Source organism: Primulina huaijiensis, unplaced genomic scaffold, assembly GCF_012295235.1.
Source record: "Primulina huaijiensis isolate GDHJ02 unplaced genomic scaffold, ASM1229523v2 scaffold3501, whole genome shotgun sequence".
NCBI lineage: Eukaryota > Viridiplantae > Streptophyta > Magnoliopsida > Lamiales > Gesneriaceae > Primulina > Primulina huaijiensis.
In genome coordinates, this window is record NW_027358157.1 from 87,549 (window position 1) to 99,910 (window position 12,362).

Sequence of the window (12,362 nt, forward strand, 5' to 3'; positions counted from 1 at the left end):
AAAAGATTAGAGTACTTGTGATATAATTCGATGGGTTGAGTAGAATTAACTTAATCTGAATTTATAATTTGCTCAGAACTTTACTCCATGTTTAAATTGAATTAGATCATAATGCAACCCAATGTTTGATTTAGCTGTATTTTTATTACATTTTTTATTACGAAAACATCGAACCCGAAGCCTTAACCCAAAATCTGAGACTCGTAGCTGTTATTTTATTACAACTGGTATTTCACATCATGCGAGTTCGTGTTATTCTATGTAATTAATAATTAAAATTAATAAGTATTAGTGTTTGAATAATTATTTAAAATTATTGATATAATATAATAAATATATTTAAATTTTAAATATTATTATAATAAATTATTGAATCAAAATAGTATCTCAAATGACCACCAGAAGTAAAAAAAATATTCGTATATTAAATATTTACACAGCAGTATTCCATATGAAAAACATAAAGAAAATTGAGCATTACAATTCATGTATCATCACAAGCCAGGGGGCCTTAAGGAAGGCACCAAGCTAAAAAATCCTTCTACATCTACAGGAAGGGCAACTGCACGTCTCAGAATCCCCGGTGTATGAGTGTTCGCCTTCCACGTCTCGCACCACGGCCCGCCTCCAACTTCTACCGCTGCCATGTCACTTGTAACATCCAAAATAACCTAACCAACGATGGGAAAAAGATTACTTAGAATTACCTAACCATTTTTGGTGGTCTGCATATGATTTAGTTCAGATTGAAGAACAAAGATATACCTTTCCTTCGATTCCATCATAACGTTTTTCCCACAATCTGAGTCTTAAGTGCGCAAAGCAAGTGTCTCTGCAAGCTGGAGCAAACCCTGCATCTGAGGTGGGAGCACGTAATATTGTATCAGGTTCTTTTGTCGTTGCTTCTAGTGCCACCTGCTCGAAAGCGATTTAAGAACTTAGACCGAATCCATCAGTGATATTCAACAAGTAACCTAGATCATTTCTTACAGTATTCTGACACTAGGTTACCCATAGCGAAGATTTATGAATCATGAAAAAATGACATAAATGTTTCATACCACGTGTATTCCATTATCTGCAGAAATACACCACTGGCCCCATTGAGTAACTTCCCAGTTGATCATTCCATTCCAGGGTACAAACTCATAGAAAATCCCACCAGAATGAACTCCAATCTGCATATAGAATTTGATATATAAATCATACTCTCCAAGAAAAAACACAAACTACCGATAGAATAATCGATGGACAACAGCACACAATGATAACTTCCAGAATTCTTTCATGGAAACAGTCGTCTTCTGGACCAATTTTTTACATCAAGCATAGTTCATGTAACTAAAATAGAACGTTTAAATAGAACAATGATATTAAATTCGTAAATAGATGATTACGACTGCAGCATTTTCAAAAGTTTCACCCAGTCCAGGCAGCTGTCTCAATCCACCGGCAGCAGTCAAAGTAACATCCCCAGTTGCACCTTCAAAGACATTACACTGCACCTGTAGACAAAGCCAAGCATGCACTGATTAAAAACCAGACAGAAAAAAAAAAGAGGAACCTCTAGAGGCCATAGTAATTACATGATCTCCGCCTTTTGCTTATCTTTTCAAGGTCTTTTGTTGTAGTCACAATTCATTAGATATCATGAACCGTAACATATCTTGGATTCAGATTGCTTCTTAGTTAAAGTAGGTAAAAATAATGATAAGTAACAAGTCCAATTAAGAACATGAAACGAGTACCCAGAACCACTTTGTAGGGAAGCCAACACCCCAATTCTTTTCAGAATATGATGGAGCGTTTTTGAACTCAAACCTTTTATCATCCCACTCAATCCAACCTACAACAATAACAAATCCGGGTATAAAAATGAGATCTCAAGAAGAAAAATAATTATATGCAACATGACCCGCACAAAAAGCACCAAATTGAAAAGGTGTATGTGGAACCATAGCATGAATCATTACTTCCCAAGAGGCTGGCTACAAAAATGGCAAACCCAACAGGTTAGCAACAACACCCAAGTGTAACAAAAACCCCGTGCATCAAAATATAGATAGATCTCTATCAATATTTATGTCACAGTTAAGACATTAGTCAAAATATAAAAAGATCTCTCTCAATTCATGCAAAAGAAAATACAAACGAGTACCTGTTGAAAGTCCGCGTGACATACATATTTGCCAATAAGGCCCAAATGCAGGAAATACAGCAAGCCATCCAGCTGTGGACTTTTGCTTCGACCCAACATTTCCCCATCCATAAACAGGACGTGTGTTGTACTGCCAGCGAGCAGTCTTTACAATCTTAGCATAATTAGTCCTGAGAAACAAATTAGACCAAAACAGTAGAGCACCTAAATGATCAAATGTGCGAATAAATTCAAACACTGGCAATGAAACTGCATCATTAAAAATTACTGCAAAAGCTTCTCTTTTACAAGTGCTGCATTCCAAGATTTTAAAAGAAACTTTAAAATGATTGCAAAAAACAACTATTGTGAACAGACTGGAAGCAGCATATATCACACTTAAATCCACATAATCATACAAAGTTGTCCGAGCCTCTAAAATTAGCTATCATCATTCTTCGGAATTTCAAAGTTGTACCCCATTTTTAGACACTTCAATAAAAAACATACATACATACATACATGATAAAAAAATAAGATGCAGCCTGAATTTACAAACTTGCATGTGGAACATGCATTACCTTCCATCATCGCGAATAAAGCCTTGGTGCCACAGTGGGGTGACCTGGAAACCCTCTACCATTCTTTGGTTGAATTCCTGAACCAACAATTCAACACACTAGTAAAATTTTGAACTTCGAAGAATGATTGCTAAGATAAAATCATTGTGAGAAAAAAGACCTTTGAAACCCCACTCGAAAAAAGTTAGTGGGATGGTAGGGTCAGAATCAAAGAGGATATGTTTTAGAAATGAATAGGTTATTCAATCAAAGAAGCATGAGAATATCTGAATGGTTTCAAGCAACTTCGATGCTGAATCATTGCAAGAAGAAATTGACCAAATACAAGTTAATCTTGATATGCATCAAGCAAGAGAAGAAAAAAATATCAGTGAATGAAGGGGAAGCGTGCTAACCTGAGGAGGAACCTCTTTCTTTGGAGGCAGCATGTTCTCACGACCTAGAAACGTATTTCCAAGTGACATGTCGTCTCTTTCTATCAATGGAGACAATGTTAAATAGATTGCAAAAAGTTATATCATGATCTGAAGAAAGAGAGCTTAAACACTTATGACAATTCCACATACTATTGAAGTTGGTTCACTATTTGGTAGAAAAAATACATGGAATACGCAGAACTGAAAATTGGCCTATGTATCACAACCAACAGATACAGTACTGATTCTGGTGATACATTAGAAGCACAGATTGGATGTGAGATGAAGTCGCAAAGCAAATTTACTTGCTAATTCAAAGGAAGATATGAGTGATCCGTGATGTTGAAAAAGAATCTGAAACAGGGTACAAGCATTAGCACAAAAATGTGCCGCCAGATTACTTTTACAACATGAAAAAGGCATAATGAAATTAGGGAACACTGAGCTTATTGCCATGATACAACAAAATGCTAACAAAAATTTGGACATGATCATATGCAATCTTTATTGCATTGAAAATCAACAATGGCTTTGACGCTTCTATAAAGATAGATAATGTTTATTTTACAGCTAGCCTTACAAAATTAAGCCACATTGATGCAAAACAATGAGTTTATCAGTGCTTGCTTGACCAAAAAAGACATTGCTCTACAAATTAACAGGCTTCATCGGATCATAAAAAGACTCACCCGCCCAAAAGTTGTGAGATTCTTCTGCATACTGACAAATATACTTGTCATCTGCCCCCAGAATTTGAGCTCCAACACCTGTAAATCGAGGTCCGTATTGTTCCTCTTCCAGTCTGCTCAATTTCTTGGGGAATGCTGGGTTTTCCACAGAATACATGAAGCAAAAACTCTGCCTCAATTCTGGTAGCGCGACCTTGAGATACCAGCCTTCAAAAAATTTTCGAGTGGTTCCATCAAAATGGTACCTGCAGTAATATGTAAAAAAAAACTAACGAAAGAAATAAAAATGAGGCCGACGACACAGAATTCTACCAGAAGAAAGTTTATTTCAATTTTACACGACACTTATTGAGTAATAATTATTTTTAAGTGTCAACCAGGTCATAAATAAATATAATACAGCTTGTATTGACTCAATATCAGTTTGAAATTTCATTAAGACCCCAAAAGACAACAAGGAAAACCACAACCTTCTTTTACAATGGAAACAATTGTGTTTCATGAAAAAAGGAACAAGTCATGCTAGCAATGATGACGAACAATATAAATCGTGTCATATAATTATCAACAAGACTTGCAATATCTAAACCATATTAATAGTAAATTGGGTACGATTGACTTCGTAAATCCACTAATCCATCCAGATGGACTAACCTTGTTTTGGATAGATCAGAATAATTTTTATGTGTAGATTAAACTATTATTTCGAAATATTTCTTCCCTTAAAACCTAGTAGCTCAAAGAAAACAAATTAAGCCAAGCTCAAACGTTCATTCTAATTCAATTAATTTCTTTGCACCAGTAGCATCAATTCCTTACCTATTAGCACAGAACACATTTGCAAGATAACCCATTTTAAAAATAAATATTTTTGGTAGAGAACTACTGTATGAGAAATTAGAATGTTACGTATGCTACATTTGTCGTTCTGGATTGGCAACGGTTGCCCATGTAATGCACTAATAAAGATTTGAGCAATCATAGTTTTTGCACAGCAACATACATCGCTTGGTCCGACAGTTTACTTACATTAGACAAGTTGAGCCTAACTCTAACTCTCTAAGTCTACTATAGTAGATTGAACTTAAAGAGGAGATTGCGTAAAGTGTTTACAACAAAACTTTTAGCCTTCTCCCAGTGCATGCATTCCGAAGGCGGAAAGTTGACCAAATCAAAAGCGGGCGAATCTCAATCACCACCATAATTGAAAATAATATATTTACACAGTGGAAAAAACTACCCGCTGTGAGGCGTTCGAAGAGGACGATTGGCAGGCGTAGGTTCGTAAACAGGTTCTACAGCTTCGGTCCCCTCAAAATCAACATTTACTCCAGGATTCTCTTCCATGGAGTGATTAACAGAGTTCGCAGTCGATACGGATTTGATTGCAGTTGAGTATCGTGATCTTCTGCGGAATCGCAGCTCCGCAAGTGAAACTTGAGGTTTTGGTGCACCAACAACAGGATTTACAGCCACGATCAATGGATTATTGGCGAATGCACACACATTTTCCATTGATGGAGTATGGGAGGAAAGAAGGATGGTGTGGTTTAGCCCGGTGGGTGGGTTTTAGCGGCGAAGAAAGACACGAGGCTCGACACTTGGCGTGGTGATGAAGTGATGATTTGCTTTACATGGCGCAATCCAATTCACAGAACATAGTTTATTCAAATTTCATACAATAGGATGCGTAACCATTTTGGCTTCCAAAAATATTTTTGAAAATAGAAAAAAAATTTATTAGTATATATTTGCCATATATGGGTGCTCAAATTTTTTTGAAAAATAAGCAATCTCTTGCCATAAAGGCCCTTCTGCCAATGGAACATCAAAATTCCTACACACTGTATTTTCAATTTTTTAATGATTTTAGAGTAACTGTAGAGGTTGAATTTTGTGAGACTTAGATTTTCTCGCTCGAATAGTATGCAAAAACTAATAAAGATAGTTCAGTATAAGGATGTAAATGAAATAAACAGTTTGCGAGCTATTCGGAGCTCGGTTAGATAAAAACTCCTTTGATTTCGTTTGTTAATCATATCAAGACAAACTCAAGTTCGATTTCGAGTTCGAAAATTTAATCAAACCAAGCTCAAGCCAAAAGATATTCAGCTCGTGAGCTCGCAAACATGTTCGATAATATATTCGCGAGCTCGAGCTCGACTCGTTTAGGTGGTTCGTAAGCTCGAACTTGACTCATTTGTTGTAGTAATGTATTATTCTGAAATGTCCAATAATATACTAAGTTTATGTTTTTTTTTTTGTTATTATTTTTGTTGTTTTGCTTATTTATAAATAAATTTTCATTTTTATGTCTGATTTAAAATTACTTCACAGATATATTTAATTTTTAACAAACTCAGACTCGAGCTCAATTTTATGCTTTACGAGCCCGAAAACGAGCTGAGCTCAAGTCAAACTTGTTAAACATGATAAACGAGTTATTGATGAATCAAGCTCAAGTCCGACATGATTAACCTTTTAACGAGTCGAGCTCGAGCTTTTTTCGAGATTAGTAATTTTAAGACAAACCGAGATCAAGCTTAATAATACAAGCTCGAATCGAACTCGAGCTCTCAAACAATCTTAAACGAACCAAGCTCAAACCTGATACTGTTTGATTTAGTTTGGATAGTTTACTCCTCAAGTTAGAGCAGGCATACAGTGGGCCCAGCCCACAAAATCCAAAGACCAGCAATAGTCGACCACTAGAAGTGGGACAATATTTACAAAATATTCGGAAATTAAATACTACACATACAGCAGTATTCTATATGAAAAACCTAAAGAAAATCAAGCATTTTAATTCATGTATTATTACAAGCCAGGGGGTTTGAGGAAAGGCGCCAAACCAAAAAATCCTTCTACATCAACAGGAAGCCCGATTGCACGTCTTACAATCTCCGGTGTATGAGTCTTTCCCTTCCATGTATCGAACCACGGTCCACCTCCAACTTCTACAGCTGCCATGTTACTCGTAACATCCAAAATAACCTATACCAATGATGGAAATAGGACACCTAAAATAACCAGACCATTTCGGCTGTTGGCGTCTAATTTAATTTAGCTTGAGGGACAAAAATGTACCTTTCCTTCAGTTCCATCATAACGTTTTTCCCACAATCTGAGTCTTAAGTGGGCGAAGCAAGTGTCTTTGCAAGCTGGAGTAAGCCCTGCCTCTGAGGTGGGAGCACGTAATGTTGAACCAGGATCTTTTGTTGTTGCTTCTAGTTCCACCTGCTCGAATGAGATTAAGAAGTTTGAAATAGTTCGTCAATGATTTTCAAAGACATCTAGATTATTTCTCACAGTATTCGACACTATGTTGAAGATGGTGAAAATTCAGAAGATCGGGGAAAAAGGACATGAATGTAAGACGCACCATTTGTATTCCATTATCTGCAGAAATACACCAGTGTCCCCATGGAGTAACTTCCCAGCTAACCACTCCATTCCAGGGTACAAACTCACAGAAAATCCCACCATAATGAACTCCAATCTGCATGAATAATTTGATGGAAAAGAGCACATGGTCTTAACTTCTAGAAGTCTAATATGGAAACAGGTGTCTTCTGGGCCAATTTTCTACATCAAGCCTAGGTTATGTGACTTAAATGGACAATGTGACTTTGTTCTGCTTACTTCTTCAACTAATCATGAATAAAACTTAAATAGAACAGCGAAACTACCAGTGCGGCATTTTCAAAAGTTTCACTTAGTCCAGGCAGCTGTCTCAATCCACCCGCAGCAGTCAAAGCAACTTCCCCAGTTGCACCTTCAAAGACATTACATTGGACCTGTGACAACACCAAGCATGCATTGTCAGAAACATAAATAAAAAAAAGAGAAAAAAAGAAAAGAAAACGACGAGACAAGACAAAAGGAGGAACCTCCAGAGGCTCTAGTAATTACATAGCAAATAATTGCTTATTAGGGGTGTTAACATGGGATTCTGTTTTCGCTAATCTTTTGTGAGGTCTTTTGTCGTAGTCACAATTCATTAAATATCATAAACTGCAATGATCTAGGACATTTCTTGATCAAAGAAAAATGCAATTAAGAGACTTGTTCAGATGAAATTTAAAATAATCACTGACAAAGAGTCAAAAAAATAAAATCAAGTACCCAGAACCACTTTCTTGGGAAGCCATTACCCCAATTCTTTTCAGAATATGATGGAGCGTTTTTGAACTCATATCTTTTATCATCCCACTCAATCCAACCTACAATAATAAATCAAAATATATAGATGAGATCTCAAGAAAAAAGAATAACAGAGAATCACCACTTCTTCCTCCAAAATAATTTAATCCTTAGGGGTAAAATTAAATCCCAGATGCAACTATGACCCACACAAAAAGCACCAAGTTGCAAATGCTTGAAAGTGATATCCGTGAAATCTTTTAACCAGACAGACACAACACTAAAAACTTAATAATTAATATTAGTCTTCGGTACATTGCCTGCTGCATTCAGACAAGCATAAGGTTTTAATAGGTGGTATTGAAGTGTAAAAAACTATTTTAAATTATTTATCAAGAATTAACATCCTATACGTGATAGAGTATTTAAAAGGCAATAACCAATGAAAAGTGTTGGTTATTTCTCAAGTTGACAGCAAAATCTGCATTAATCCAAATAGAGAAAGATTTTTTTGTCAATTCATGCAAAATGGAAAGTACAAACTAGCACCTGTTGAAAGTCCGGCTGCCATGCATATTTGCCAATGAGGCTCAAATACTGGAAATGCAGCAAGCCATCCAGCTGTAGACTTTTGCTTTGACCCAATATTTCCCCATCCATAAACAGGACGTGTGCTATACTCCCAACGAGCAGTCTTTACAATCTTGGCAAAATTAGTACTGACAAATGAATCAAGCCAAAACAGTTACACCTAAATGATCAAATCATCCACCATTTCCAAGATTTAAAAAAACTTCAAAATAATTTCAAAAAGCAATCAATTAAGAACAGGCTGGAAGCATCTTTATCACACATAATTTGAAATAAAGTCTGCAAGTCTAAATTGGCTAGCCCAAATGTCATAAAAAATTTGAAGCCGTGGAAATAAGAAATATGTATCTAAATTGCTGTGCACTCCTGTGGTGGCAATCAGGGTGGCAAAAATAATAGTACTTCAACAGCAAGTGAAATAAATTACCATCATTCTTCTTGTAGACACTTTAAGAAAAAATCTCTACACAGCATCATGAATTTACAAACTTGTAACATGTATTACCTTCCATCATCACGAATAAAACCTTGGTGCCATAGTGGGGTAACTTGGAAACCCTCCAACACTCTTTGGTTGAATTCCTGAACCAAAAATTCAAAACACTCCTAAAATTTTGACTTTCAATTTATCATATGCACATGTAAGATCCTCAAACTTATAATGTCAGTGAAGGCATGGTTGCTAAGAAAAAATTATTCAGAAAAAAACATTGTATACTTTCTAAAAAAGTGTGTGATGGTGTGGTAGGAATCAGCAGGATATGTGTTAGAAGGAATAGGTTGTTCATTCAAAGAAGCATAAGAATATTTTCATGGTTTCAACAACTTCAATGCTAAATCCTCGCAAGAAGATATTGACCATATACAAGTTGACCTTGATATAGCAAAGCAAGAGAAAAAAAAGATCATGGTGAATGAAGGGGAAGCATGCTAACCTGAGGAGGAATCTCTTTCTTTGGAGGCAGCATGTTCTTACAACCCAGAAATGTATTCCCAAGTGACAGCTCGTCCCTACCTATCAACAGAGAGACCATCAATTAGATTGCAAAATATTATACCATGATCTGAAGAAAGATAGCTTAAACACTTCAATAATGATTCCAGCTAACAATTGAAGATGCTTTACTATTTGGTAGAAAAAAATACAATGACTATGCAGAACTGAAAATTATCACCTTCATGAAAATCCAAAAAAACACAAAACTCCAATGGATAAAATTAACAGCTTTCTACACTACTGTGTTCTTAAAAAATCGAGCATCCTTACTTTTGTAAGGGGTTTTATGCTTGATTTTTTAAAAACACAGCATTTTAAATGCTTGTTGATTTACATACGGAGTTTTTCACTTTTTTAAATTTCACAGCCGCTGCGAGCGCTGATGCAATTTTCCCATCAAAATTAACATATAAAGTACTGAATCTGGTGATAGATTAAAAATTACAGGTATTCGTGATGAAATTGCAAAAGCAATTATACTTCTTGGTCAAAGGAAGATATGGGTGCAAAACAGGTTCACAGCAAGTACTCGTAATTTTCCCGGACGTTGAAAAAGAAGCTGAAACAGGCTACAAGCATTAGCACATGATGTTTGCCAGATTATTTTTACAATATCATAAAAGAATCGTGAAATTAGGGACTAAACCCATTGCTTCAAACAGAAAGTTTGACATGATAATATGCGATCTTTCTTGCATTGAAAATCATCAAATGGCTCAAAGGTTCTACTAAAAGTAATGTTTATTTTACAGCTAAGCAATACAAAATAAAGCCACATTGATGCAAAACAATAAGTACATAATTGCATAGCTTGACAAAAAACACTTGTTTGTAAATTAAGTAGGCGCCATGTGGATCATAAGAAGACTTACTCCCCCAAAAGTTGTGAGATTCTTCTGTGAACTGACAAATATACTTGTCATCTGCCCCCAGTATTTGAGCTCCAACTCCTGTAAATCGAGGTCCATATTGTGACTTTTCCAGTCTGCTCAATTTCTTGGTGAATGCTGGGTTTTCCACAGAATACATGAAGCAAAAACTCTGCCTCACTTCTGGTATCGAGACCTTAAAATACCAGCCCTCAAAAAACTTTCGAGCAGTTCCATCAAAATGGTACCTGCAGTAGAATGCACACAACATAGTTTCTGGATATCCCTATTCTGAAAATAAGTACTTCTGGCGGAGAACAGCTGTATGAGTAATTTGAATGTTAAATTATGCTACTTTCTGTTGTTACTGATCATGGCAACGGCAGCCCACGTGGAAAATGACCCGCACTTATTAGGATTTTGAGCAATCATAGTTCTTGCACAGCAATAGATACTGCTCGGTCCAACAATTTAGTCAAATTATAAAAGCTGAGCCCAACTTTAACTCTCTAAGCCTACTAGTGTAGCTTGAACTTGAACAGAACTCGCGTCAAGTGTTTCCACACAAATCCTAGCCTTTTCTCTGCTCTCTACTCTCTACTCTCTTTGATTACAGTCCCAATCGGAAAGATGACAACCACAATAATTTAATAAACACCAAATCAAAAAATTATACATATTGAATCAATTATGCGATCGGAATAATACCCGCTGTGAGGCGTTCGAAGAGGACGATTGGCAGGCGTAGGTTCGTAAACAGGTTCAACAGCTTCGGTCCCCTTAAAATCAACATTTACTCCAGGATTCTCTTCCATGGAGTGACTAACGGAGTTCGCAGTCGATACGGATTTGATTGCAGTTGAGTATCGTGATCTTCTGCGGAATCGCAGCTCCGCAAGTGAAACTTGAGGTTTTGCAGCACCAACAGCAGGATTTACGGCCACGATCCATTGATTATTGGCGAATGCACAAACATTTTCCATTAGTCTCCGAGTAAAGAAAGATGGTGTAATTCAGCCCGGTAGGTGGGTTTAGCGGCGAATAAATAGAATGTGGGCGATTGAGTGATGATTGGCTTTACATGGCGCAATCAAATTCACAAAATATAGTTTATTCAAATTTCATATGATAGGATGCGTAAACCATTTTGGTTCCAATCCTTTTGACATATACGAAGGGTGTTAGTATTCATAAAATCTATTTTGACGTAAATTTTATATTAAAATAATACGATTTTTATACCAAATAAAACATCCATCTCCAACTCATTTATTTCAAATTTTACAAAAAAAAATATTCTCGAAATATTTAAATAATCAATAATTAAACATTTACTTATAAAATTAATAATTAATTATAATTAATTTTTTTATGTTAAATATATAATTATTATATTAATAAAACAAATATTAAATTAGTATTTAAAAATTATTATTAATTATTGAAAACAAATAATTTATTAAAATAAAATGAAAATTATTACATCAAATTTGGCGCAAAAGAAATCCCTGAGCCAAATTTGGTGTAAAAGAAGATGAAGCGCTATTTTGGTGCAAAAAATAGCACTCCCATTGGAGCAATCAAATTTACATCAAAATGGCGCATGACACAAGATAGCGTTTCCATTGGAGATACCCTTAGTATCATATTTATATAATTAATTAAATTCATATTTAAATAAAATTCATATTATAATTTAAAAAAAATATTGAGAGATTAAAATACAATGGTTATCTCGAAGAGATTAAATTAAAAATACTAATTATTTTCAACAATTTTTTATTCTTTTAAAACTATTATTGAATAAAGATAAAATGATAAATTTCTTATAATTTTCTCGAGTCATATATGGATGCTCGATATTTTTTAGAAATCAAGTAATATCTTGCCATAAAGGCAAAAGGCCTATCTGCTCAATACAACGTCAATATTCAAGTGA

General features: G+C 35.3%; 2 protein-coding genes across 3 annotated transcripts; both read right to left on the reverse strand.

Annotated features, from left to right (window-relative positions):
- Positions 1 to 408: 408 nt before the first annotated feature.
- Positions 409 to 5,492, reverse strand: LOC140968290 (tocopherol cyclase, chloroplastic-like). 2 transcript variants are annotated; one of them, XM_073429200.1, is made up of 10 exons: positions 5,064 to 5,492; positions 3,824 to 4,068; positions 3,114 to 3,193; positions 2,719 to 2,795; positions 2,159 to 2,328; positions 1,749 to 1,846; positions 1,398 to 1,505; positions 1,062 to 1,178; positions 766 to 915; positions 409 to 671 (listed from the first exon to the last, which is right to left on the reverse strand). In XM_073429200.1, the coding sequence occupies exons 1-10, from the start codon at positions 5,336 to 5,338 to the stop codon at positions 495 to 497; spliced, it is 1,497 nt and encodes a 498-aa protein (XP_073285301.1). In that variant the 5' UTR covers positions 5,339 to 5,492; the 3' UTR covers positions 409 to 494. The 2 variants fall into 2 exon arrangements, with proteins under 2 accessions (XP_073285301.1, XP_073285302.1); XM_073429201.1 differs by lacking the exon at positions 5,064 to 5,492 and adding an exon at positions 4,853 to 5,024.
- A 917-nt stretch (positions 5,493 to 6,409) lies between these two features.
- LOC140968289 (probable tocopherol cyclase, chloroplastic) lies at positions 6,410 to 11,502 on the reverse strand. The gene is made up of 10 exons (XM_073429199.1): positions 11,132 to 11,502; positions 10,427 to 10,671; positions 9,493 to 9,572; positions 9,063 to 9,139; positions 8,516 to 8,685; positions 7,949 to 8,046; positions 7,513 to 7,620; positions 7,206 to 7,322; positions 6,911 to 7,060; positions 6,410 to 6,817 (listed from the first exon to the last, which is right to left on the reverse strand). The coding sequence occupies exons 1-10, from the start codon at positions 11,404 to 11,406 to the stop codon at positions 6,641 to 6,643; spliced, it is 1,497 nt and encodes a 498-aa protein (XP_073285300.1). The 5' UTR covers positions 11,407 to 11,502; the 3' UTR covers positions 6,410 to 6,640.
- Positions 11,503 to 12,362: the final 860 nt, after the last annotated feature.

What these genes read in the sequence shown, in the direction of transcription:
- LOC140968290 (XM_073429200.1), bottom strand. Translation starts at nt 5,338, where the DNA reads ATGGAAAATGTGTGTGCATTCGCCAATAATCCATTGATCGTGGCTGTA. An exon ending in AGAAAGAGGTTCCTCCTCAG is followed by an intron (nt 2,796 to 3,113) that starts GTTAGCACGCTT and finishes TTGTTGGTTCAG; the next exon opens with GAATTCAACCAAAGAATGGT. An exon ending in CAGATAATGGAATACACGTG is followed by an intron (nt 916 to 1,061) that starts GTATGAAACATT and finishes GCTTTCGAGCAG; the next exon opens with GTGGCACTAGAAGCAACGAC.
- LOC140968289 (XM_073429199.1), bottom strand. Translation starts at nt 11,406, where the DNA reads ATGGAAAATGTTTGTGCATTCGCCAATAATCAATGGATCGTGGCCGTA. An exon ending in TCCCAAGAAAGTGGTTCTGG is followed by an intron (nt 7,621 to 7,948) that starts GTACTTGATTTT and finishes GTGTTGTCACAG; the next exon opens with GTCCAATGTAATGTCTTTGA. An exon ending in CTTTTGAAAATGCCGCACTG is followed by an intron (nt 7,323 to 7,512) that starts GTAGTTTCGCTG and finishes TTATTCATGCAG; the next exon opens with ATTGGAGTTCATTATGGTGG.